Here is a 25,616-nt window from a genome sequence, read left to right as displayed (position 1 = left end):
TGGGAGGACCAGAGGTGGATCAGAAGAGGGCAAACACAGGAGGTAAAGGTGACCTGAAATGGGAAATTTCACTGTTCATAGCATTGAGTGGTAGACTACCTATGCAGAATATGAGATGCTGTTCTTCCAGTTTATACTTGGCCTCACCCTGAAGGTGGAGAAGGCTAAGGGCAGGCAGGTTGTTATAGAGGGAGGACTTGAAATAGCATGGAACTTGAAGCTCAGTTTCCATTAGGTGTCGAGTGAACCTAGTCTGCCCTTGGTGCACCCGCTGTAGAGGAGTCTACTTCTGGAGCACAGAATGTAGTAGTCGAGCTTGGAGGTGCTGAATATTTGCCTCACTTGGAAAAGCTCTTTAGGTCCCTGGATGTAGTGAGGTGGAGATCCTTTGGCCTATCGTGTTGTGCCTAACTAGGTAAAAAGTAAAATTTTAAAAAAAACCCAACAACTAATCTTTCCTACCTACACAATGTCCATATCTCCCCATCTTCCTCACATTCATGTGCCTATCTAAACATCTCATAAAACTTTCTAATATATTCACCTCTACCACCATATCAAGCAGCACATTGCAGGATCCACCACTCTGAGTAAAACAACTTACCCCTCACATCCCGTTTGAACCTACCCCCTCTCACCTTCAATGCACATCCTCTAGTATTAAACATTTCATCCTCGGGAAAAATATACTCCCATCTACTCTATCTATGCCTCTCATAATCTTATAAACCTCTATCATTATCTCCTCTGAACCTCCACCGCTCCAGAGAAGAAAACCCAAGTTTGTACAGCCTCTCATGATGGCACATGCCCTCTAAACTAGTCATCATCTGAATAAACCTCTTCTGCACCCTCTCCAAAGCCTCAACATCCTTCCTGTAGTAGAGCAACCTGAACTGTATACAGTATTCCAGAATTAGAACTAGATTTCTATAAGATTTCAATATAACCTCTTGACATTTGAACTTGGTGTCTTGACTAATACAAACAAGCATTCCATAACCTTCTTAACTACCCTATTGATCTAGATTGCCACTTTCAAGAACCTCAAGATCTCTCTACTCAGCAACACTGTTAAGTGTCTTAACAGTGTACTGTCTCCTTGCATTAGCCCTCTCAAGGTGCAACACCTCATATTTATCTGGGTTAAACTCCATCTGCCATTTCTCTGCCCATATCTACAATTGATCTATATCATGCTATATTCTTTGCCAGTCTTCTACACTGTCAACAACTCCACCAACCTTGGCATCATCCGCAAACTTACTAACTCACCCGTCTACATTTTCATCAGATCATTTATGGTCAAAATTTCTGTTACTGTGAACAGTTAAGGGAGTAGAAGATGAACTGATCACCAAAAGTCATAAAGATGAAACATTCTTTTCAACATTTTAAGCAAGATTAGCGTATTATTTTTGTTTTGTACAATTTTAGAGTGGAAAAAAAAAGAAAGGAGCCCCATGCAAAAGTTTGGGCACCCCAAGAGATTTGAGCTTTCACATAAATTTTACCAAGGTCTCAGACCTTAATTAGCTTGTTAGGGCTATGGCTTGTTTACAGTCATTGTTAGGAAAGTCTAGGTGATGCAAATTTCAAAGCTTTATAAATGGACTACCTCAAGAGGTGCAAGCTGAAGGTTTTGCCATAGCCCTCATACAGTCCCCCGACCTAAACATCATCGAAAACCTGTGGATCGACCTCAAAAGAGCAGTGCATGCAAGACGGCCCAAGAATCTCACAGAACTAGAAACCTTTTGCAAGGAAGAATGGGCGGAAATCCCCCAAACAAGAATTGAAAGACTCTGAGCTGGCTACAGAAAGCGTTTACAAACTGTGATACTTGCCAAAGGGGGTGTTACTAAGTACTGACCATGCAGGGCGCCCAAACTTTTGCTTCAGGCCCTTTTCCTTTTTTGTTATTTTGAAACTGTAAAATATGGAAATAAAAAAGTAATCTTGCTTAAAATATTAAAGAAATATGTCATCTTTAACTTTATGCCTTTTGGAAATCAGGTAATCTTTTACTTGCTTAGCTGTTCACAGTTACAGAAATTTTGACAAGGGGTGCCGAAACTTTTGCATGCCACTGTACATCCAAACAACAGAGGTCCCAGCACAGATCCCTGTGAAACACCACTAATTACAGAGCTCCAGCTTGAAAAAGTCCCTTCGACCACTATGCTCTGTATCCCATTGCAAGCCAGTTCTGAATCCATACAGCCAATTCATGCAGACCCCATGCATCTTAATCTTCTGGATTAGCCTCCCATGAGGGACATTGTCAAACGCCTTACTAAAATCCACATAGACAACATCCACTGCCCTACCCTCATCAATCTCTGCCGTCACCTTGTCAAATAACTCAGTCAAGGTGGTAAGGCACAACCTGCCACACACAAAGCTATGTTGGCTCTCTCTAACTAGGCTGTGGGTTTCTAAATGCTCATATACTTTTATCCCTAAGAATTTTCTCCAGCAATTTCCTTATGACTGACTACACACATTCTAAAAGTAAGGAGCATGTTTTAGAAGCCTAATGTGCATTCTAATTCACCCCAATTTAAAAAATGTAGAAAACTGGTGTCAATTTTGTGGGCTCCCAAAAATCAGGAAGTTTAGTACCAAAGAAAAACAATAATGAACAGATAAGATTTCAGCCAGATACCAGAGACTACAGATACTGTAATTGGAAGCAAAAAGTAAGCTGCTGGATGAATTCAGCAAGTCAGGCAGCATTTCTGGGGAAGAGGATGGTTGACATTTCCTCTACAGAAATTTACTGACCCACTGAACTCTTCCAGAAGTTTGTGTTTTTTTTTACATAAAATTTCAGCCAAATGGTATTGTTCTGTATTTCCTTTGCCATTTTCAGAAACGAGTGTCATTGTTAGGAAGAAAAAGTACGGTTTTTATTATACAAAACATTCAGGGTAGCTGCCTTGCAATGCTAACCTCACCTTGTGTCCTTACTTGTGTATCAGATGTAGTAACTGCCTTGATCCTAATGCTTTCCAAAGATGTAAATTATGAAGAAACATATATTACATACAAAAAGGTTTATTCTTTGCATTGCATATTTTCCATTCAGTCACTCTTTCAGGCCTGTTTTAGTGTATAGTTATTTATTTAGAGGTAGAGCATGAATTGCCCCTACTGGCCTTTCAAACTGCACTGCCCAGCAACCCCCGATCATGGGACAATTTACAATGGCCAATTAACCTACTAACTTATATGTCTTTGGACTGTGGGAGGAAACCAGAGCAGCCAGAGAAAACCCACACGATCCATGGGGGGGGAGCACAGACTCCTTACAGAGGATGAACAATGCATGTCTCTGGTCTTGGTCAATGCAAGTTGAGTAAGAAACAAAGAAGCATTATGAAATGCAGTGCCTTTTTTTTTTGTTATTCTCCCCACATGCATTTTCAGGTACTGCTTTCTGTCAGTTGTCCAATTGCAATTTTTCATTACACCCATCAGTAAAAGTAGACTCACCAAGATGGACATTTTTCTAACCTCCTCAGAGAAAGACGCTTAATAGATTTTTTTCCCCAAATTTTTGGTGGGTTTGCAGTTACTGAGAAGACTGGCATTTATTCCCCCAAGTGTTGAAGGTGGTGACGAGCCAACTTTCTGAGCCATTTAGGGAGAGAGTTCCAGGGATTAGGCCCTGTGACATTGAAGGTGATGTATTTCCAAGACAAGATGATTGTGCAGCTTGGAGGGGAATCTTCATGCGATGGCGTTCTCCTCCACTTGCTACCCTCATCCTTGTTTGCGTCAAAGGTGATGGGTTTGGAATCTGCTCTCTGTGAGTATCTACAGTGCACTTTGTAGATGGTACTGCAGTCGCTGCACAAGGGCAGTTGGTATGTGGGACAAGTCGCCAGCTGCACGTTCCCCTGCTAGTGATGCATGATCCCTACTTGGAAAATATTAAATTTTCCTCAGAAATCACTAGGTCTAAGTTGTGGAACTCCCTACTCAGCATAAGTTTTGGGAAGCCCTTCACCAGAAGGTTTGCAGCAATTCGAGAGCACAGTGTACCTCTATCTTCTCAGAATAATTGAGATTCACAATTAAAGCTGGCCCTGCCGACAACAGATATCCAAAGAATGAATTAAAAATGAAATCATTCTGGTTTCTGGGATCCTGTTGTTTTTCAAGAAAAGTCATGCCATAGAATTGTGCAGCGCAGTAGGCCCAGGCCCAGGTTTCTGTCTATTCTGACCAAAACTCCACCTTCTCTACCAAGTTCAATCTCCTTCAAAGTAAGCAGGTATCCGAAGTGTTGACCTCAGTGTCACTTCCTGCATTGTGACTCTGTCACTTGAACAGTGCTTTAAATGCAAAGTGCTACAATCTTAAATTTTCCAACATGGAAAGTTATTTTGTTCAAGATATATTTGTTTAGTCATTGATCCCTTCTGCAAAAATCAATGTGACAGCCTGTAGTCTGGTCCAACCTCTACCATGGGAGAAAAGTAATGTATGCATTCTTCCTTGAGATGGGTGGGGTGCTTGGGAAGGAATAGGATTCTCATCCCTTAAAATGTGGAGAGGGGTTAATAGTGATCCAGAATTTTGATAGTGAAAAGTTCTGTAAGGGTTGCTATTCTAATCAAAGCGAGAGTGAAGAAGCATTGAGAAATAAGAGAAAATTAGTAGATGCTGGAAATCCAAGCAACGCACAGAATGCTGTAGCTGTACAAAATGATGAGAGGCATTGATCGTGTGGATAGCCAGAGGCTTTTCCTGGGGCTGAAATGGCTAACACGAGGGGCATAGTTTTAAGGTGCATGGAAGTAGGTACAGAGGGGATGTCAGGGGTAAGTTTTTCCACACAAGAGTGGTGGGTGCATGGAATGCATAGCTGGCAACAGTGGTGGAGGCAGATACAATAGGGTCTTTTAAAAGACTCTTAGGTAGGTACATGGAGCTTAGAAAAATAGAGGGCTATGTGGTAGGTGAACTCTAGGCCATTTCTAGAGTAGGTTACATGGTTGGCACAACATTGTGGGCCGAAGGGCCTGTAATGTGCTGTAGATATCTATGTTCTAACTCAGCAGGCCAGGTAGCATCGATGGAAAAGAGTACAGTGAATGTTTTGGGCCGAGACCCTTCACCAGTCCTGATGAGGGGTCTCAGCCTGAAATGTCAACTGTACTCTTTTCCACAGATTCTGCCTGGCCTGCTGAATCTATGCAATCAAAAAGCATTGTGATGCAGGTTAGGGCTAGTGGTGAGGTAAACAGCAGGAGATAGGAAGAGTTCTTGGGCACTTCTGCGAGTTTTGAGCCCTGGGTCTTGGTTTTTCATTACTAGGGGTTTGGGATTGAGTTGGAACGATGCAGTGAGGGATTCATTTTGTGAAACTGTTAGTTGAAACAGTGCAGTGATGTTTACAGAATGAAAGGGATAATATCTGAGAATATTGGGTAGGCTCATTGCTGTAACAGCAGGTCCCGTAGTCAGTTGCACCATACCCCCAACAACCACACAAGCTTTGAAAGGAGCTTTAAGTAAGAATTGATATCCCTGGAGGTGGAATTGTGATTTGTGTTATTTCCATTGAAGCCAGAGGTGGAATTGTGATTTGTGTTATTTCCATTGAAGCCAGAAGCTTGCAAGATTCTGTTTAAATTTCTGGCTGGCTAGGAAATAACCTGGATGTGATTATTGCTATGTTTCACTCAACTTTCAATTGTGAGGCACTGGAACTAAACCACATCATATGATTGAATTTCATAACCTGGATATGACCATACTCCTACAACATAAACACACATTTATATTCAACTTGTATCCCAGTCATTTTTAGACTAACACTAGCACTTTTTTAATGAGAAACAGGAAACTCAGAAAAATTTAAATTTTATTTATATATATATATATATATATATATATATATTGGATTCAGGTTAATTGGAACACATCAGGACCAGTAAATGCCCAATTAGGCAAAGTTTCATGGAGGTAATTAAAAAGGTATTTAAAAAAAAAAAGACAAACTACCATTTAAGTGATACCAAATTATGTATTTAAATGAAATAAAAAAACAGACTACAACACTACAAATACTATTACAGTACTATAAAACTGTATTAGTTTGTAGTATTCATTGACAAAAGAATTCATTCAGAGATTGCTGCTGTGTTCGTTTGTAAATGAATAAAATAAGTGCAGACACCTAGAGTAATTTTTTCGGTTAACATCGAATCTTTTCGTGGCATCTTGGCAAGGGTCTGAAAGGTTTTAAAGTCAAAATAAAAAAACAAGCACATGCAACTGACATTTAAGTATTGTTTGCTCTAAGCACAGTGTAGTGTCTATTGGCCACACAAGCGCATGTGACTGATGCTAGTTAGAAACTGTTCAGCAATGGTTTCCTGTCTCAATTAAGTGTCCCAAATAAACGAAGGAAGTCCTGGCTATTTTCACGATTTTTCTTTGTTGTTTGTGTTGTCCTGAGCAACCAGTGTTGCAAATAGATAAACACTCAGTGGTCACTTTACTAGGTACACTTGTATACCTCGTCAATAAAATATCTAATCAACCAGTCATGTGGCAGCAACTCAACTCAGTACCGAAAAGCATGCAGACATGGTCAAGAGGTTCAGTTGTTGTTCAAACGAACCATCAAATTGGGAAGAAATGTGATCTAAGTGACTTTGACCATGGAATGATTGTTGGTGCCAGATGAGGTGGTTTGAGTATCTTAGGAAATGCTGATCTTCTGGGATTTTCATACACAACAGCCTCCAGAGCAGGAGTTCCCAACCTTCTATGTCATGGAAACTTACCATTAACCAAGAGCTCTGTGGACCCCAGGTTGAGAACCGCTGCTCTAGAGTTTACAGAGAATGGTGTGAGAAATGAAAAAACATCCAGTGAGCAGCAGTTCTGTGTGTGAAAGTGCCTTGTTAATGAGAGAAGTTAGAGGAGAATGCCAGCCTGGTTCAAGCTAAGAGGAAAATGAGAGCAACTCAAATAACCACACATTACAACTGAAGAGCATCTCTGAAAGCACTACACATCGAACCTTGAAGTGGATGGGCTCCAGCAGCAGAAGACCACACCGTGTGTGCGTATACATACGCACATATAAAATGAGAATAATAACAATAGGATTTGTATTATTCTTCAATATTTAATATATTTTGTAATTTGTCTTGCTAGACAGAGTTGACCATGTATTTAACTTTTTCTTTATGTAAGTTGCTTTGCTTGTTATCAGTTATTCTTCCTGTTTTTTACTTAATCATGGAAACATTGTTTTGTTTTTGAGATGCACTTTTACATAGTGCATGAATGAATTGTTGTTGAAATCCAAGTGCACAAAGCAATCAGGTACTTGGTGTGCAGTAGGGTAGTGGTTTTTAGATTCCCATGTATATGGAGACTCTGAATAGATGCAGTATCATCAGTTAATGCGGGCACAATATTTTGCCACGTGTCCAAGGGCCAAGAGCAGGTCTAGGCTTCCACTGCCAACCAAATTCTTAAGGCGAGGGTTGAAGCCTGTTTCCGCATTGGTTATAGGTACCGTCCGTACCTGGGCAAGTGTCCAGAGGGCCACGTGTCTTCCTCAATGTAGCCTCTTCATTTAACTTTCTATCCTTGCTGATCACACTACACACACCTCAGTTCAGCAATCACCTCACTGCTAACCCCTCTCACTGCCAGCCCATTCCCCAGTCTACATACCTCTCACTTCTTTTACAGTTCCCATCATCTCAGGTGGGAGAGGTTGGTAGCCTTTCCTACTCTCCGGGCACCTTGGGTATCACTTGTAGTTCATAATCAGAACCTGTGGCCTATTTGACGAGAGTTTTCACTTGTTAAGGAAGTGTCTATGGCAATACCTTTTCGAGGTCCCATTAATGGCAAAGGAGAATACTGTTGTTCTCCAGAAATTTAACTGGCTTCTTACTGGTGCATCTTTTTTTCCCTTATTTCCAGCGGCTCTAGTTGCAGTCTGGCAGCAGGTCTGGAGTCCTTGGGACTGACTGATATCAAGACCCTGGTTCGATTGATGTGTTTGGCGGCTGCAGGTAGAGCAGGTCTCACTCCGGGTCCCAGTGCCACCAGTATTTCAGAGCGTCCCCGTGGAACTCACAGCAAGATCAACAAGCCAATCTCCTGCCTGGCCTACTTGAGTACTGCAGTTGGCTGCTTGGCTTCCAACAGCCCAAGTGCCGCAAAGCTGCTTGTTCAGTTGTGCACGCAGGTAAAATCTTCGCACTGCATTGTTATTGCTGGGTTAAGTTGATGAAGGAAAGATTTGCATTTGCTTTGCATTCTTTACAATTGCAAGTGCAATTTGCAGTTAACAATATGGCTTTGAAATGTTGATAGCAATTTTGCAATAAAAGAAGCAAGTGTTTTTCACTATTACTCTGATTTTTTACATCCTTTTCCTAAGTCAGTGACCTCATTTCACACCAATCCATTGTAGACTCATCTACTTAGTAAATCTGCAGTCTAACCTATTTCTATGACCACAAATGGCCATACTGGGTTGTTCTGCATTCTCTGTGATCCATGATGTGGAGGGAGTGATCAGTTGATCCAAGGGGAAGCAGGCTTCAGTCTGTGAGGAGTCTGAATAACTCATACCAGAGCTTATTCACACTCACTTTGTTCAAATTCAAAGGCATTTTAACAGTTTTTAATGATTCTGGTGGAGATCATTTTTGAAGTTATTTAGAGGTTTAAATAAGTAGTTAAAAATTAATTATGTGCAGTTAAAACAGGTTAAAGTGCTGGCAGATACTTGAAAGCATTAAAATAAAGTTAATTAACTCATCTGCATAACCTTTTCCGCAAGATCGGTGACTTGGTTCAATTGAATGGGGCTGTTATTTTTACCTCAGTCTTTCCTGGCGCACAGCACAGCGAGTATGCGATGCACGTGGTCTTCTCTTCAGCACTTCTGAGGCTGAGACCAGTGACAAACACGACAGCCTTTGACCCCCTTCTCATCTCAGACTAATACACTTGGCCAGTACCACCAACTACAGTCAGCATTATTCAGCCCAGCTCTGCCGATGTACTGCTTTCCAATGGTGGGTTTGCTTACATATTTTAAAGCAGTGTTTTACATTTGGAGAGGTGTACTTTTACAGTTATTGGGCAGGAGCAATGATCTCTTATGGGATTAACTAGCTTTGACCTATCATTGCGTTATTTTACCCTGAAACCAAGATTGAAAGTTGAAAAGGTCAACCAATAAAACTGCTCGTAACTGATAAATACTGAAAAATAACTTTCTCTTCTCAGATATTTTTAGCTTTATAGTTGGCAATAAAGTCTCTAGTAATGTACCCAATCTTAGCACTTGAAATAGCAAGGAGAGCACTGAGCATTGCCCACTGCTTTATGTCTAAAGCCACCTTATCTTTCCAGAACTTGATCTCTGCAGCAACGGGTATGAATCTCACAACCATAGATGATCCCATTCAAAGAAAGTTTCTGCCCAGTTTCCTTAGAGGCATTGCTGAGGAAAATAAGCTTGTGACTTCTCCAAACTTTGTGGTAACTCAAGCACTAGTGGCATTGCTGGCTGATAAGGGCGCAAAACTGAGGCCGGCCTACGACAAGGCTGAGATGGAGAAAAGAGGTATGTGTTGTCTCTCCAAGTTGTTCTGTGAGGTTGAATGTGAATGCAATGTGGACTCTACTAATTATACCAGGGCCTGAAAGTTCTGTAAAATAATTTTGAGCTAATAGTTATTTATTCTTTTGCGTTTAATGCATTTTGCATCCATATTAAATTTGACATCAATTTACCTGTCATGCAGTTTTATCTACAAGCTGAGACAATGACCAGTGAGTCGTACGTCATTTCAGTGGTATTTTATTTTACTAGAAGTGTTGCACTTCTTATTCCTAAAGACTCCAAAATAAAAACAGTAATTATTATGTTTTATATATTTACTACATTACGGTACTTTGATTAGCTAAATGGCACTTTGGACGAGTACAAAGCCAGCCTTATTGTTTTCTTGATCATCGTTCACTGGCGTGTTGTCTCACTGTTTTGTTTAAGCAGGTTTTATTGCCCATTTGTATGCCCATCCTTCCTATGATCCTTCTGCTGTAGGCCCTCTGGAACTGGCTAATGCCTTAGCAGCTTGCTGCCTCTCCTCTAGGCTGTCTTCCCAGCACAGGCAGTGGGCTGCTCAGCAGCTCGTTCGGACTCTTGCAGCACACGATCGTGACAACCAAAGCAAACCGCAGACTTTTGCTGACGTGTCAGGAGACCTACGTAAATGTCCATTCATCAAGCTGGAAGCACATCAGAACAGGGTAGGAACTTCTCTCCTGTATCGCGAAGTATCAGCTGTTTTCATTTTGATTTGTTTTCTTGTCCAAATATTTAACTCGGAAATTCCAGTGGTGAGCTGGTTAGAAGATCAATAACTATAGTTGTTTGCAGGCTGAGCAGCTGATCTATGAACGACAAATATTTGTTCACGTTTTAACTGGAAATATTTATAGATCACAATACTTATTGCCGCAAGGAATGTTTTTGACAGATCTGCCAAGCCTTTTGTTTGCTTGTATTTAAATTCTATTTGAATGTGTATGAGCTTGGCTTAGGGACTTTGTGACTGACACTGTAGATTCTGTCATGCTCTAGTAATAAGACTCACATTTTTGTGGTGCTTTAATTCCTATTAATGGGTGAGCTTTACTTCCTTATCAGAACTTTTTTGTACCACAAAGATTACTTTCCATCTTAAAATATCCCAAACGCTACTTTCCTCTACTTTCTTGTTGATTTGGTTAATCAGAATCTCCTCTTCATCCTTAAACAGATCTTTAATTTTTCATTAGATCAGGTCATCATCAAAGGCTACGCTTTTTCGTACTACGCTGACATTAGCTTCTGCTTTCTCACTAGTTTCATTTTGCAAATTTTCATATGAATGCGATAAATAGCTCGGTTGGTTTGTATTCTGGAGATTTTTATACCCCTTTTATTTTATTCTCATCACAATTGACAAACTATCTCTTCCACAGAGGCATGTACATTAAAAAAAATAACATTGCTAATCTCACCTGGTATGATCATGTCAGCTGTGATGTGGATAAGAATGTCACACTTGGGTTGTTACCTGCCCTTGGAAAATCAGGACAAATGACCTCGTGATTAGGGCACAAAACAGTTCCTGTGAATATTTTTCCATTATGAATAAAATCTATCCTTGAAACACAATCTATGGACTCAGTTTCAATGACTCTTCTTCTCATGCTCTTGATATTTATTGCTTATTTATTATTATTATTCATTTTTTCTTTTGTATTTGTACAGTTTATTGTCTTTTTCTGATTAGTTGTCCATCCTGTTGGATGTGTTCTTTTATTGATTCTACTTGTTTCTTGTATTTGTTAATTTCCTGCAAGAAAATAAATCTCAGGGTTGTACATGGTGATATATATGTACTTTGATAATAGATTTACTTTGAATTTTAAATAAAATTGTTGTCCCAGCAGGGGTTTGGTTATATTGCCTACAGAGCAAGTGCAGAACCTTGCAATTGTGGTGAGGGAAAATGTGCATATCTAAAGCATCCTTCATCAAGATGTGCCCAAAGATATTAGCCACAGGAAATGTGTTTTATTATTACTAGACAACCAGATAGGGTATGTTTCTATTTTAGTTACTTTTAGTTATCTCACTGTTCTCCTTGTTGCCCCTTTCCAACCCTGCTTGCTGCCTCCTCCGTAGCTCCATTAGGTCCATGATCTCGTGGGACCTCAGGAGGTGTAAAGGCGATCACTGAAGGCTGTGTGTGCCCATTCTGAGGATTGGATGTAGCTCATGTTAACACATGGTCTTAATGAATTAGGCCATTTGGCCCTTGTGTTGTGAACCAACCACCAATGTAGAGCTGCTGAAAGGATTCTTCTTACAAGACGTTTTCACTTATCTAAACAAATAGAACCTAAAGAATCTATGTCTCCCGGCGAATATGTTACCTTTGGGAAGCTTGAACAACTTTGAATAGATGAGGGGTTTATTAATGCTCTGTTAAATTGCACAGGGTTGTCAAAGTAACATTTATTATCAACGTTTGTATGCTTTATACAACTTGACATTTGTCTCCTGACAGGCAGGTACAAAAAAAAGAAACCCAATAGAGCCCATTAAACAAAAGTCCCAACTTGCAGAGGGAAAAAAAGGGGGGGGGGGGGGGACTGCAAACAGTAAAAGTAAGCAAATAGCATTCAGAGTTCACAAAAGTGAGTTCACACTGTAATAGTTGCAGGCCACAGCCACAATTTGGTGCAGAGAGATTGTGCTGTTAATTACAATGTTTTAAGTGCATTCAGCCTGGTTACCTTAATGGCATTGATATTAATCAGTTTCCAGTGTAATTTTCTTTCTTTCCTTTAAAGGTAATAACATGTGAATGGTGCAATAAAAAGGGTCTCCTAGCAACAAGTGCCAATGATGGAACTGTTAGAGTATGGAGTGTCACTAAAAATCATTATACTTTACAGCAAACCTGCATTTTCAATAAATCGTGAGTAGCATTTTACATATTAAAATGCAGAATGTGGGTGTCACTGCATTTACTGTGTACTTTTGCATTTTCTGCTTTTATTTTGGATTTCCATTATCTGTGGTATATTACTTTTGTATTCATGCTTTAGTGGGTGGGATCTAAGATTATTAACTTTCACCAGTCACGGGTACAACCTTTGGACTTTAATGACTTCAGCTGATGAAGAGTTTGCCCCGCTTTCCATTGACTTCAGTTTTATTCCATGATGAGTCAAATGCTGCCATGGTGTCGAAGAAACTCTGGTCTGGAATTCATTTGTTCTGTCGCTCTTTGCACCATTGCTGTAAACTGTCTGGATCTGAATGATGCAGACTAAACACAAGCAGGTGCCAGTAAGCAGCTCAGTGAAGAGTAAATGATGCTTGATAGAATTGTCGGTGCTCTCTTCCATCACCGCGGTGATGATTTTGATAGTAAACTAACATTGGGGTTCTTGATGCAGAGTTTTGATTTGAAATATCGAGCATCTCTTTTCCTCCGTGATCTGCTGAGTTTTTCCAGCCATTTATTCCAGCAACTGCAAATCTTGTATCTCCTGGAATTAATTTGAATGGCTTTGATGTCAGTGTTATTGGAGCAGCTTGGCATGGCATTTAATTATAGTGGCTTCTATGAAGGCAAGGTCCCAGGAGGAGATGGAGATGGACCATCTCCTGGCACTGTAGATGAATTGAAGATGCCTCAAGCTTGATTTTGTGCTTGCGTTCAAGGCTCTGTTGTCATTGAGCACGGGGATTCATGGTATTGCCTCCTTCCTCCTGTTAAGTGTGGGAAAATTAAACCATGCGCAGGATGTGTCAGAGCCTGGAGGGCTGTGATCTAATCTGAAAGTTAGCTTGGCTTATAGATAAAGCTTCCACTGTTTACCAAGCCTGACATCCCATCTGCGTGACAACCTGACTCGGATGCGGTTCATTTTTAGGTTAGACCAGTGTTGCTGTTTGCAAACTGTTCTCATTGAACCAGATTCAGTCCCATGGCTGAGATTCTCCATTTTTCTACATCCGTGTGCTTAAGTATCTCTGTTGTATCAGCCTCTACCACCACCCTTGGCTGTGTGTTACAGGCAAGCAGCCTAGCTCTGTCATCTCCCTTAAACTTTTCTCCACTCACCTTAAACAGATGTCCTCTAGTATTTGTCATATTCTCCCCAGGAAAAAGGTGCTGATTATAAACATTACTGCATTTTAAACCACTTAATTGTGAAGCATTTGTGGATATGATCTGATGAGTATTATAGACATGGAAGTTATTTCCTTATTTCTTAATGAAAGCGAAGCACTTCGACCCCTCAAACATGCTCCATCACTTTATAGTTTCATCCTGATCTGACACGCACAATGACTTCTGGTCACTTCCCCTCCCCCTTGAGAATGCTCTGCAATTGCTCAGAGACATCCTCAACCCTGACACCAGGGAGGGAACACACTACCCTAGAATCACCAGAGTGTCTGCTCCCCTAACTATCGAGTCTGCCGTCTCTTTAGTTCTCTCTGCCTTCACCCTTCCCTGTAGAGCCTCAGAGATCAGTCCTGGCTGCTGCTACAGCAGCAAGCTTAACGGTAAACTTGTTTCCAGGGGAATGTCCAGAGGAGAATCCTGCACTCTCTCTCTCTACGTTGATAGTCAACCTGCTGCTGTTGAATGGAATATACTAAATGCGTTTGAGAAATGTGCAATATTGGCTAGAAAAAGTCTGAATATAGTGAAGGCAGACTGTTCCACAATTTCAAAAAATAACTCGCTAAAGAACAAGGGGGTTGGGGGGCTATCAGGTACCTGTGAGGCAAAACATTTTCCAGCAGTTTTGTTTTAGCCTCTTAAATCCCAGCATTTACAGTCTCTTGTGCCTTCATGTTCTTCAGTAGTCTGTGGGAAGCTCTTCCAGTTTTAACATCTTTCTAAGCACAGTGAGACTTTGCAGTATGGACTAGTCTGAGTGTGCCTTTGTCAAATCTGCTGTCATTTTTATGTACGTTATGTAATGGATGGACAATAGTGACTGACTTGATAGCTACTTTATTTAAAGATGGAGCACTTTGCTGTGGGTCTGATAATGGTGATAGATTTCTTTCCCTTTGTCGCTTTGGTGGGTTTTATCAATACAGTTGTTCCAGCTTGATGGAACTTGAATAAATGTGTTTGTCTAATTACTCTAGCAGAGTCATTACTATCCGACCTTACTCTTATGGGTTATTTTCAGTAAACACAAATAAAGTGCATCGTGACTAGCTAAGGAATGGTGAAAATTGGTTTGTTTTTTAAACAGCGAAGCTACCTCGGAGGATGTGGGCTGCCTGGGATCTCCTTGTGATCCAAATTTGTCTCTTATGTGTTGGAGCATTAGCGGAAAATACATTGCAGCAGCTTTAGAAAAGGTGGTCAACATCTGGCAAGTCACTGGTATGACCTTTTATATCTTCGTAAAGCTTATTGATAAATGTAGTGAAAAATGAAATGGAGCACCACAAGTCTCTACCTACTTTCTCTTAAAGGATGCTCAATGCTGTTAGCTACTTTCTCTTCTCCAGGAGGTAAAGGACTTCTGGATGTCCAGCCACACTGGGTGTCTGCCCTCGCCTGGCCAGTCGAAGGTCCAGTAGCAAGCTGGGCAGGTGACACTTTAGAAGTTCTGCTTGTGGGGCGAATGGATGGATCTCTAGGGCTCATTGAGGTGGTGGATTCCTCTACCATGCACAGAGTTGAACTCGAGCATTGCTACAGGAAGGATGGTAAGTGCCCCTTCTGGAATTTTGCCTTGTTTTGTCAGTTATTCCGACTGTCTCTAATTCCTGTCCAAACTAGGCTGATGGCCCTGTTCCGGAGTTTTCATATGTAGCCTCAAAATGGACATCCTATTGAATATTGGCTAATACTTTGGTATTTATTTCTGCCAAATCTCTCTTATTTAGATTTTGTATTAACAGGGCAGGCAAAGTTTAGATTTTAGAAGCAGTGTTTTATATTTATTCATCTCCTATATACAGCTTATCTTACCATCCTTACAAAAACTTCACTTTGTTCAGTCCTGAGCTCTGGCTTTATGCCATTGAAGTCTGGCAAAGACAATTTTACTGGTTTCTCTTGATAAGGGGAACCTTTTGGGGAAAGAGAATTAACAAAGGGCACAAGATCTTAGAATCTCCAAAGCCTCATCTTTGTATCTGTTTCTTCATGAGTGTGGGCTTCATTGTTCAGGTTTTCCTTGGATAGACAACATACGACCTTTTTTAAGGCACTGGTGACAGTAAAAGGTGATGGTTGAGAATATTTGGGTCTCTTCCGTGTTAACAGTTCTTTGCAATGATCACACGAATGAACTGTAATTTTACCTTCCTTTTAAAACTCATTCTGATTAGCATTAGCATCTCCTAGAGTGCTGGGGTAGAGATACGTCTGTCCCAAAGGTGGTGTCAGGCATTTCCTTCCCTCCGGCAGCCCGCAGGTCATCTTGGGCAAGGTATAGCATCTGTTCAGCCCCTCAGTCAGGGTCATGTGAAGCAGTGGTGGATGGTACATATCACATGTCCTGGTTACTGGACCACTGACGCTAGGCAAACAATCTCTCAAGAGTGTTGATAATGGCTGGGGTCACCTATCTTGTAAAGACGCTGTCCAGAAGAAGGCAATGACAAACCACTTCTGTAGAAAAATTTGCCAAGAACTATCATGGTCAAACCCATGATCGTTCTCGTCATATGACATAGCACATGATGAATCACCACATCATTGATCCTGTTGATACTGCACTGTCCTCTCTCTATTCCCCTTTGATCCTTTCTGTGCATAAACTTAATATTCATTTGACCCTCCGCATTGAGTGATGCTCTATTCTCAACCCTCATTTCTCTTGCAGCCCTCTGCCGTGCAGCCCTCCTTCAAGGTGTGAGAACTTGTGCCAGAGCCCTCTCTGAGTCTCATAACACCATCTTTGAAGGGGGAAAGGTTATAAAATATGTGCAGCTGAAGATACCCCAGGACTATTAGAACAGAAATGGTGACAAATGCCCAAAGGCCAAGCAGCATCTGGGGAAGAAGTCCGAGTCAGCAGCTCAATCGAAAGACATTTGTCCAGAGACATCAACCATTTCACTTTTCAGAAATGCTACATTAAATGAAGAGAGCAGGCAGTGAAATTTAAAATGGGTCATTCAAGTCGTGAGCTAGTCATAACATCATGTGTTTATAATTATACTCTTCTGTCTGTAAAGTGTCTTCCTCCTGAACAACTACTTGATTAGAGCAGACTTAGACTTTGTTTAGTGGAAATTCATCTAAAAGTGTTCAAAGTAGCCACTTCCTCCCATGCTATCTCTGTCCAGATAACAGACAGCCTTTGCAATTTTGACTATTGAGTGAGTGAGCTATTTGGGTTGTGAAAGCTGGATTCTATTCCCATTTATGTTGAGGTACACTTATTTTCAGGGGGGGTCAAAGAGTTCAAAATCTGTCCAGTATTCACTCACTCTTTACTATCACTGCCCAGGCATTAAAGTTCCAATTTAATGCCTTCATATCTTTTTGTTTTTTTTTCCAGCACAGCAGAGGAAGATTTAAGTTTGAAAGAAGCAGTATTGCCAGAAGTTTTCTTTAGCTTGACAACTTGATAAATCTGTTTTATGCTAAATTGAACTTTTAAGTACTAAGTAAGCAATTGCTTTTGAGGAAAAAATATTGGTCTTATTTCTGAATAATTGTACCCATTTTCTTGTACATGTTTATAGATTTGCTGCTTTCCACTTAGGAAACAATTTATTATGAAGTCTTGTGGTAGAATGTTTGACAATGATTATCTGTTCTGGTGTATGGGGTGTTTTTTTTAACAATTGCTGTTTACTATCTTCAGTTGCTGTAATGGCTATTGCGTGGTATAGTGAAGATAAGCCATTTGCGGTAGGATATGCAGATGGAAAGATGCTGATTGGCACAAAAGAGCCTCTGGAGAAAGGAACGGTTGTTATGATTGATGCGCACAAGGTATGTTTAAAAATCCAAGATGCTGACACTGAGCTGTTCCTATACATCAGAGGGCAACCTTTTCACATCTCTCCCTCTCCCCAACGGTGACTCTCTCAGTAATTAGGATCCGTGCCGATTACTTTGATTTGTCCAGATGATTAATGGGTTTCAGTGTGAGACTACACATGTATTTGTCTAGAGTAAAGTGCAGAATACTGATGTGTCGGTCATGATTTTGCTCCTTTCTCTCCCCCCCCCCCCCCCCCCCAGGAGTAATATGTAAAGAGTTAAAGGAAATGTGTTGAACACCTTGGGGTTTGTGCATCTATATCTTTCTAATGGCCAGATGAGGGTCCTGTTTCTAGTAGGTAAACCTGCACGGAAGAATAATTTATCACCTGTGCCAATATCTTAAGAAGAGTTGGGTCAGAAGATTTAAAATATGATATTGGAATGGAGTGGGTTGTTTGCTGTTGCAAGGTGCCTTTGATACTCCAGTATTTGTAAATTACTGTGGCAATGATGAATGCGGTACGTTGGAGGGCTGGTGGGCAGCTGAAAGCTACAGAAAGCAAAATGCTACCAATGGGGTGTGGCAGTAGGGCTTCAGTTAAATCAAATTACAGTGTATTCCGGGTAATTGGGCCAGCAGTTATTCAGGGCAGCTGCTTATTTGAGACAACTCTTAAAGAACAAAAGCAAATCGAGAAAATAGTCCGGATTCCTTTCGTTTATTTGGGATACTGTGCCACTTTATTGAGACAGCCAACTGTTGCTAAGCATTTTCTAGCTAGTGTCAAATCACATGCACGTTGTGTGGCCGTTAGATACTACACCATGCTTCGAGCAAACAGTTTTTAAGTAGTGTCACTTGTCTGTTTGTGTTCAAAAAGCATTGATGTTTGTCACTGATAGTTGTTGAGAAATAGGCAGTAAGGCAATTCAGAACTGTTTTGCTCATTGCGGTTTCAAACATTCAGGCTTGGAGGTGTCAGAAATGGCCAGAAGTGAAAATCAAATAGTTTTTAACAAAGTTAAAGTATTGAAGGTATAGTCATAATTTTCAATGTTATCACAAAAATAGAGATTTGGAGGATATAATCATTGAAAGCATTGTATGAAGGCAGCCCAGTATCTATGCTAGGTGCTGCCACTGACTTTGTTCATTTATAGTCAATCAAAGAAGAACATGTCGGTAAGCACTGAGTGAACTCCACCATCATTAACTATTAGCTAATATTAAGCTAGCCAGTAATATTAAATAGAATGCCAAAAGCTGTCACACGAGACTGCTTAACAAGCTACAAGCACATGATATTACGGGAAGGATTCTAGCATGGATAAAATAAAGCAATAGTTAATTGGCAGGAGGCAAAGAATGGGAATGAAGAGAGCCTTGATGGTTTCTTAGTACCTCAAGTTCAAATTTGTCATTCAACCATACAAATGTATACCACCAAACAAGACAACCAAGGTGCACATCACATTGCATATAACTTGCACACATAACACATATAGTTATATTACCACAAATAATAAGGTGCATATACGATACAAATTAAAAAGTAAACGGTATAATGCTACTGGCACTACATATGTGATTAGACCCCCGGGGGGAAGCTGTTTCCCATCCAAACAGTTCTGTGCAATTATTTAGTATTATCATAAAAGGCTACTGTGCAAAGATCTATGGTATCAATAGCAAGATCATTAGAGTGCTGTCATACATTTGCAGACCTTTATATAAAAATGTTAAGTAAAATTGTATGTCTTTGCAAGTAGCAGAATGTAACCCTTGTATGTATTCTTTTTCTCTTTCCTCTGTGCACTAGGAAAGTATCACTTGTATGAAGTGGGATCCATTAGGGCAGTTGCTTATGAGCTGTGCCAAAGAAACCACCATCAAATTGTGGAGCTTTATAGATGGCAGCTGGCATTGTCTGCACAAGCTTTCTCATTCAGCATTGGTGAATACTGTCACCTGGTGCAGTCATCTAGGAAAAGGAGTCAAATTGCGGCTCATGTTGGCCAGGTAGATATAAAGGTCTACACTTTCAAAACATCTATTGTTCCTGAAAATCCTTTGTTGTTTCCATTGATTCAACATTCACTCAGACATTTAAGCTCGGGATATTATTATGAAATGAACTCTTTACCAAATCATGTTACACTTTGCCATCCAGCTATCATTTACTGCAGGTTGACCTTCTATAATCCGGCACCATTGGGACCTGAGGAGTGCTGGATTAGTGAAAATGCCGAATTACAGAAGGATCACATTAAGCAATAGCTAACCGCCTCATCATACCTTTAAAATATCATGTAAATCAGTACAAGCTAGATAATAATGAAACAGAAATATTAAATGAGTAGCAAGTGAAATTTTAATAAAGTAATATACTGTACAGGCACAGATAAAATAAAGGGTAGAGGTAAATGTACAGGAATTAACTTATACAGAACAGTTGAGCACTTCAGCTTCTAAAGTGAGACGATTAATATACCCTCAGGCAATGTTACATGTTTGCAAGTGTGGGGTTGTCAGGATCATCAACATCTTCATCTTGAAAAATGAGTGAAACATCAGGAACTGGTGCTGAAACTGGCACAACAGTTTCTTCAAAAACCGTTGATGGCAGCACATCTGGGCAATCAGAAGCAGAAGTCAGAGAAAGGAGGTCTTCTATACGTTACATTTCACCCGACTGCCAGGTGGCCGGGGATTTGGCGCTGGGCTCTACTCTCTTCACTGGCAGTTACTGAGAGAATCCTCATTAGCTTCTTTTCCGCCACTTAGTAATATGCTTAAATTCAGCGGGTCGCCGTGTCTGATCTGAGGTCATAGGCAGAAGAGAACGGAGTGACACCAGAGGGCAGTGTGTCACTGCCGGCAGGCGGGCGAGAAGGCAGACCAACCCCGCACGCGCCTGCTCCGCCACTGGCGGGTGAGACGGGCGGGTGCCGGGCGGCCACGCCTCACGCAAATGATATTAATAAATGCAGGAAAAGAAGCAGGTATCGCCTGTCTGTGCTTACAAGAGCGCGCCAACACATGTACAGATCTAGCACAACCAAAACAATGCGCAGCAGATTGGTACGGTGGCCCAGGAAATTTGAAATTACAGTTGCACAGAAAATTTGAAATCAGTGCCAGATTATCAAAGGAACCGGATTACAGGTAGTTGGATTATTGAAGGTTGACTGTACTTAATGTTAATTACTGGACTTCCTTTAAACATATTTTCAAACCAACCTGTGTACATGATATTGGTTGTATGCTGCTGAACTGTTGTGTTGTTCCAAATAACACACACAAAATGCTGGAGGAACTCGGGCAGTCAGGCAGCATCTATGGAAATGAATAAACATGAGTCCTGAGAAAAATCCCTGACCCAAAACATTAACTGTGTATTTGTTTCCAGCACTTTGTGTGTTGCTCTGGATTTCCAGCATCTGGAAAATCTCTTATGTTTATACTGTTCCAGTTAAGTTGTCCTGTAAGTCACAATTATTCTAGGAAAGGAAAGAAAAGTTAGTCTTCCAAGAGACTTTTGGAATACCCTCCAAGAAAATCTTTGCAACTGGGATTTATGAACTTCAAACAGCGAAAGGGAAGTAAGTAGGGGATACTGGTGAGAGTCGTCAAGTCAATTTTTATTGTCATTTCGACCATAACTGCTGGTACAGTACACAGTAAAATTGAGACAACATTTTTCAGGACCATGGTGTTACATAACACATTATAGAAACTACACTAGACTACAGACCTACCCAGGACTGCATAAAGTGCACAAAACAGTACAGGCATTACAATAAATAATAAGCAAGACAATAAGGCAGTAAGGTGTCAGTCCAGGCTCTGGGTATTGAGGAGTCTGATAGCTTGGGGGAAGAAACTGTAACATAGTCTGGTCGTGAGAGCCCAAATGCTTCGGTGCCTTTTCTCAGACAGCAGGAGGGAGAAGAGTTTGTATGAGAGGAGAGAATTATGGTGAAGAAGACATTGAATGGATCACTTTTGGGTCTCTAATGAGTTCTCTCTTATTCCTGGTAAATACAGATAACTAATCTCACTGCAGGGCAATTAAGTTCCTAAGTGGTACTGAACAAAGTGGAGATGGTATGGCAGCACTAAGCAAGTTTTCAAAGTCGTACAAATAGAATTATAGCCTTTACATCTGGGTTGGCAAATGCATAATAAAAGAATTGTTTACTTACTGTGAGATCTCTGTCTCTCCCTTTATTTTTTCTTTCTCTTTTTGTTATGTTCTGTCTTTCTCTCTCTCTCTCTCTCTCTCATTTTCACTTTCACTTTCTCTTTTTCACTTTCTCTTTCTCACTTTCGCTCTTTCTCTCTCTCTCTCTCTCATTCTCTAGTGGGTGTCAGAATGGCTTGGTGTGTGTCTGGACAGTTCCACAGGATGCCTCCAAAATATCGCAGTCCACTTCCAGCAGCTCTGATGAATGGTGGGAACAAGGAGCCACGAGCCAGATAAAGGTGAACTGTTGTTACTATTTACAGAACTTAATGGATTTGTCCTATTAGTAAAGGGTTAGTGTTGGGATACTGATGGGTATCTTAGATTTTGTACTTATCGGTCTAATCATGTCCCAGTTTTCCAAAGTTTCAGAGGTATTTTTTATTTATTTTGAGGAGATTTGCTTTGAATGAAAATGGTTTAATGGGAATTCTAGGAATAATGGTGCATAGTTCCCTGAAGGTGGAATCTCATGTGGATAGGGTGATGAAGAAAGCTTTTGGTATGCTGGCCTTTATAAATCAGAGCATTGAGTTTAGGAGTTGGGATGTAATGTTAAAATTGTACAAGGCATTGGTGAGGCCAAATTTGGAGTATTGTGTACAGTTCTGGTCACTGAATTATAGGAGAGATGTCAACAAAATAGAGAGAGTACAGAGGAGATTAACTAGAATGTTACCTGGGTTTCATCACCTAAGTTACAAAGAAAGGTTGAACAAGTTCGCTCTTTATTCTTTGGAGCGTAGAAGGTTGAGGGGGACTTGATAGAGGAATTTAAAATTATGAGGGGGATAGATAGAATTGACGTGGATAGGCTTTTTCCATTGATAGTAGGGGAGATTCAAACAAGAGGACATGAGTTGAGAGTTGGGGGGCAAAGGTTTAGGGGTTACAAGAGGGGGAACTTCTTTACTCAGAGAGTGGTAGCTGTGTGGAATGAGCTTCCAGTAGAAGTGGTAAAGGCAGGTTTGGTATTGTCATTTAAAAAAAAATTGGATACGTATATAGACAGGAAAGGAATGGAGGGTTATGGGCTGAGTGCAGGTTGGTGAGACTAGGTGAGAGTAAGCATTCAGCATGGACTAGAAGGGCCGAGATGGCCTGTTTCCGTGCTGTAATTGTTATATGGTTATATGAGAGGGGGAGGTCGATTTTCTAATTTAAAGTTGTCCAATTAAAATCATTTAGACAGGTTCACTGTCTCGGTAAATCAACAGGACCTGTCATCTGGATCATGGAGAGCACGTGGCTAAAGTTGCTGTGCTCCTTGTGATCACATTTTTAATTCTAGCCAGAATGGAGAGATTGTTGTCACTTTCCCACCTAGGCTCCACCAGATTGGTAAATGTTCATCTCATGGTGAGGACCTGGAAAAACATTTTTCTCCCATCTGGTTCTAAATGTGAGCCTGTGGAGATTGGTGCATAGAAATGTCATTCCAGGTCCTAGAAGGAAAATTTTGGTCCCTTTCACCATTCAGTTCCTTCACATCACCCACTAACTATTGTGTATAATCCCAGTAGAGCCTATGGTGTATTAATGAGGCCTTAAAATTAACAAAACCCAGCTTTATTTCTGCTGTAAGAAAAACGTTTCCCAGTTTCCTTTTCACCCACCATTCAGAACTCCAACTATGTCTTCATATCAAGATTTTAAAATGGTTTGATTTTGTATACCCAGATTGTTTCTTAATATCTCTCTGAAGCACATTAATTTCTATGATACCCATAACTCTTGAGTAGAACGTTGGCATTGTGATTGTAAAAGTTTTCTGTAAAACTTTATTTAATATTGACTGTCAATATTTTATTTAATGGAATTTGAAGAGTGGATACAAGAAAGCCGAGGAGGCAATATGCATCTTTCAGCTGAAGGGGCACATCACTCCTGTGAGAAGTGTTTGCTTTAACCCTGATGGGCTGGTCTTGGTATCAGGAGGACTTGGTGGGCTGATGAACATTTGGTCACTAAGGGTAAGAAATTAGATTGTCATGTGGTTTTTGTAATTCACATAATTTTACCCAAAATATTTTAAACCATTTTGTGCAAAGGAAGACTTGCTTTGCAAATAATCAATTCATGTTCAGAAATTAATTTTATTACTAACTTTATGAATGTGTTTATTCTGTTGAAATGTATTTACTTTTGTTTATTTGTAATTAACTTGCATGTCTGTTTTGGTTTCAGTCATGATTTAGTTGTTGCACTCTTATTTTGGGTCAGAAATTTAGTCAGAGACTTGGGAACAAGAGAGTAATTCTCCCTGATATACAACCAACATTTATCACTTAAACATCTTCACTAAAAATAGGCCATTATCACTTCGATACTAGTGGGAGTTTACATGTGAATTCATTAGCTGTAGCATCCTGATAGCATGGAAGACAATTTATAAATGCAAGTTTTAGTGTCTTTAAACCAAAATCTGAATGTTTATGCCTTTCTTTTTGATATTTTTTCTCTTTACCTCCAGCCACCATATCTCCCTATCTCCTTTCCTCCTACCTTTACTTCCTTTCTCCCAACTGTGTGTCAAAGTGTCAAATTGTTTACCTGAGTCAATAATTACATTCATGCTTTTTATAATTTCTTTCAGATACAGGCCTTTCAAATTAATGAACATTTTGTTCTCCTAGTGTTTGGCTGACCCCAGGGTTCCAGCCTCTGCTACTTCCTTTACTGGTTATCTGTGGAAATTCACAGCTTGTAGATGATGTGTGAAAAGCAGTTCTGATTTTTGTGGCTAATTTTGGTGGTTACAATTAATTTTAACCAAGGACTGATGCCTCCCCTACAGTTTTGCTAATTTAAAATTAGAGCAGAAAATGCTGTAAGTGCTTGACGTCAGTTAACGTTCCTATCTGGACTCTTACTCATTTATTTGTTCCTGTCCCTGACAGGATGGCAGTGTATTACAGAGTGTGGTGATAGGATCTGGTGCTATTCAGAACATAGCCTGGATCCCTGATATTGGTGTTGCGTCGTGCTCCAGTAGATCAAAGGTAAGATCTAAAATCCGGCTGGCATTGAAATGTTATATGAAAAATATTTATAGTCGGCATTGTACTTCATTAAGTCCACTTGTTCGAAGTGACAGTGCGAAATGTTCCTCAAATATTCATCGTTATCTTGAGACAAGATAAAGGCATGGTCAAAGTCATTGCAACTCTCATGTTTGCAGATTTGTACTTCTGTTAGTTCAGACCACTGAAAAATGCTTCAACATTTATACCCAACAAGTGGGTGAGCCCTGCTGTGAAATTGTTCTTGTAGAGAACAACTGGATTTGCATACTCCCCGCTCTGCCTCATTGCCACATTGGACATTTAAGATAGAACAAAGATAATACTTTCAAAGTTGTCAGCTCCAGAAAGAAAAAGCTGTATTAGCAACATGCAGTAATAAGCAGGTCATTAATATGCTGTTAATGTTTAACTAGTTCTTATGTACTTTTACAATATATTGTCCATCATGCAGTAAAGCAAGTTGAACGTACAATAGTATACCTAAGCAGTTTAACTGAGTTGGGTTTTAGTTTTGCTTATGATTCTCATGGACCACACTTTCTAGCCTCTTTAAGCAGTGATACTGCCTGGTTGTGGGGTCATCGAAAAGAGACTTGGAACATGGAAAGGCTTGAGGACTTGGTGTGAATTTGTAGGCCATATTTGAAGGAAATGAGAAGATGTGGTGAATGATGACTGGAAGAATGAGTGGTGACTTAAGGCATTTGTTCAGTGTAAACCATTCAATGAGAGTGAAAGACAGTAGAAAATTTGAAACCAATAATGTTAGTACCTTGAAGGTATCAAGGTTG

At 40.3% G+C, this 25,616-nt stretch overlaps 1 protein-coding gene across 11 annotated transcripts in view; it reads left to right on the top strand.

Annotated features, from left to right (window-relative positions):
• The window catches only part of herc1 (HECT and RLD domain containing E3 ubiquitin protein ligase family member 1), a 262,328-nt gene that overhangs the window by 194,234 nt on the left and 42,478 nt on the right, over positions 1–25,616 (top strand). For 9 of the 11 annotated variants that reach the window (XM_073024866.1, XM_073024868.1, XM_073024862.1 and 6 more), the window contains 11 exons: positions 7,966–8,233; positions 9,412–9,625; positions 10,109–10,314; positions 12,412–12,539; positions 14,851–14,984; positions 15,077–15,313; positions 17,428–17,558; positions 19,373–19,572; positions 21,918–22,038; positions 23,626–23,772; positions 24,700–24,801. In XM_073024866.1, the coding sequence (XP_072880967.1) occupies positions 7,966–8,233; positions 9,412–9,625; positions 10,109–10,314; positions 12,412–12,539; positions 14,851–14,984; positions 15,077–15,313; positions 17,428–17,558; positions 19,373–19,572; positions 21,918–22,038; positions 23,626–23,772; positions 24,700–24,801 (1,888 nt within the window). The remainder of the gene's footprint in view (positions 1–7,965; positions 8,234–9,411; positions 9,626–10,108; positions 10,315–12,411; positions 12,540–14,850; positions 14,985–15,076; positions 15,314–17,427; positions 17,559–19,372; positions 19,573–21,917; positions 22,039–23,625; positions 23,773–24,699; positions 24,802–25,616) is intronic. The other 2 variants (XM_073024869.1, XM_073024867.1) reach the window with 1 other exon arrangement.

This window comes from Hemitrygon akajei, chromosome 21 (genome assembly GCF_048418815.1).
Source record: "Hemitrygon akajei chromosome 21, sHemAka1.3, whole genome shotgun sequence".
Taxonomy (NCBI): domain Eukaryota; kingdom Metazoa; phylum Chordata; class Chondrichthyes; order Myliobatiformes; family Dasyatidae; genus Hemitrygon; species Hemitrygon akajei.
This window is presented reverse-complemented; position numbering and strand designations above follow the sequence as displayed.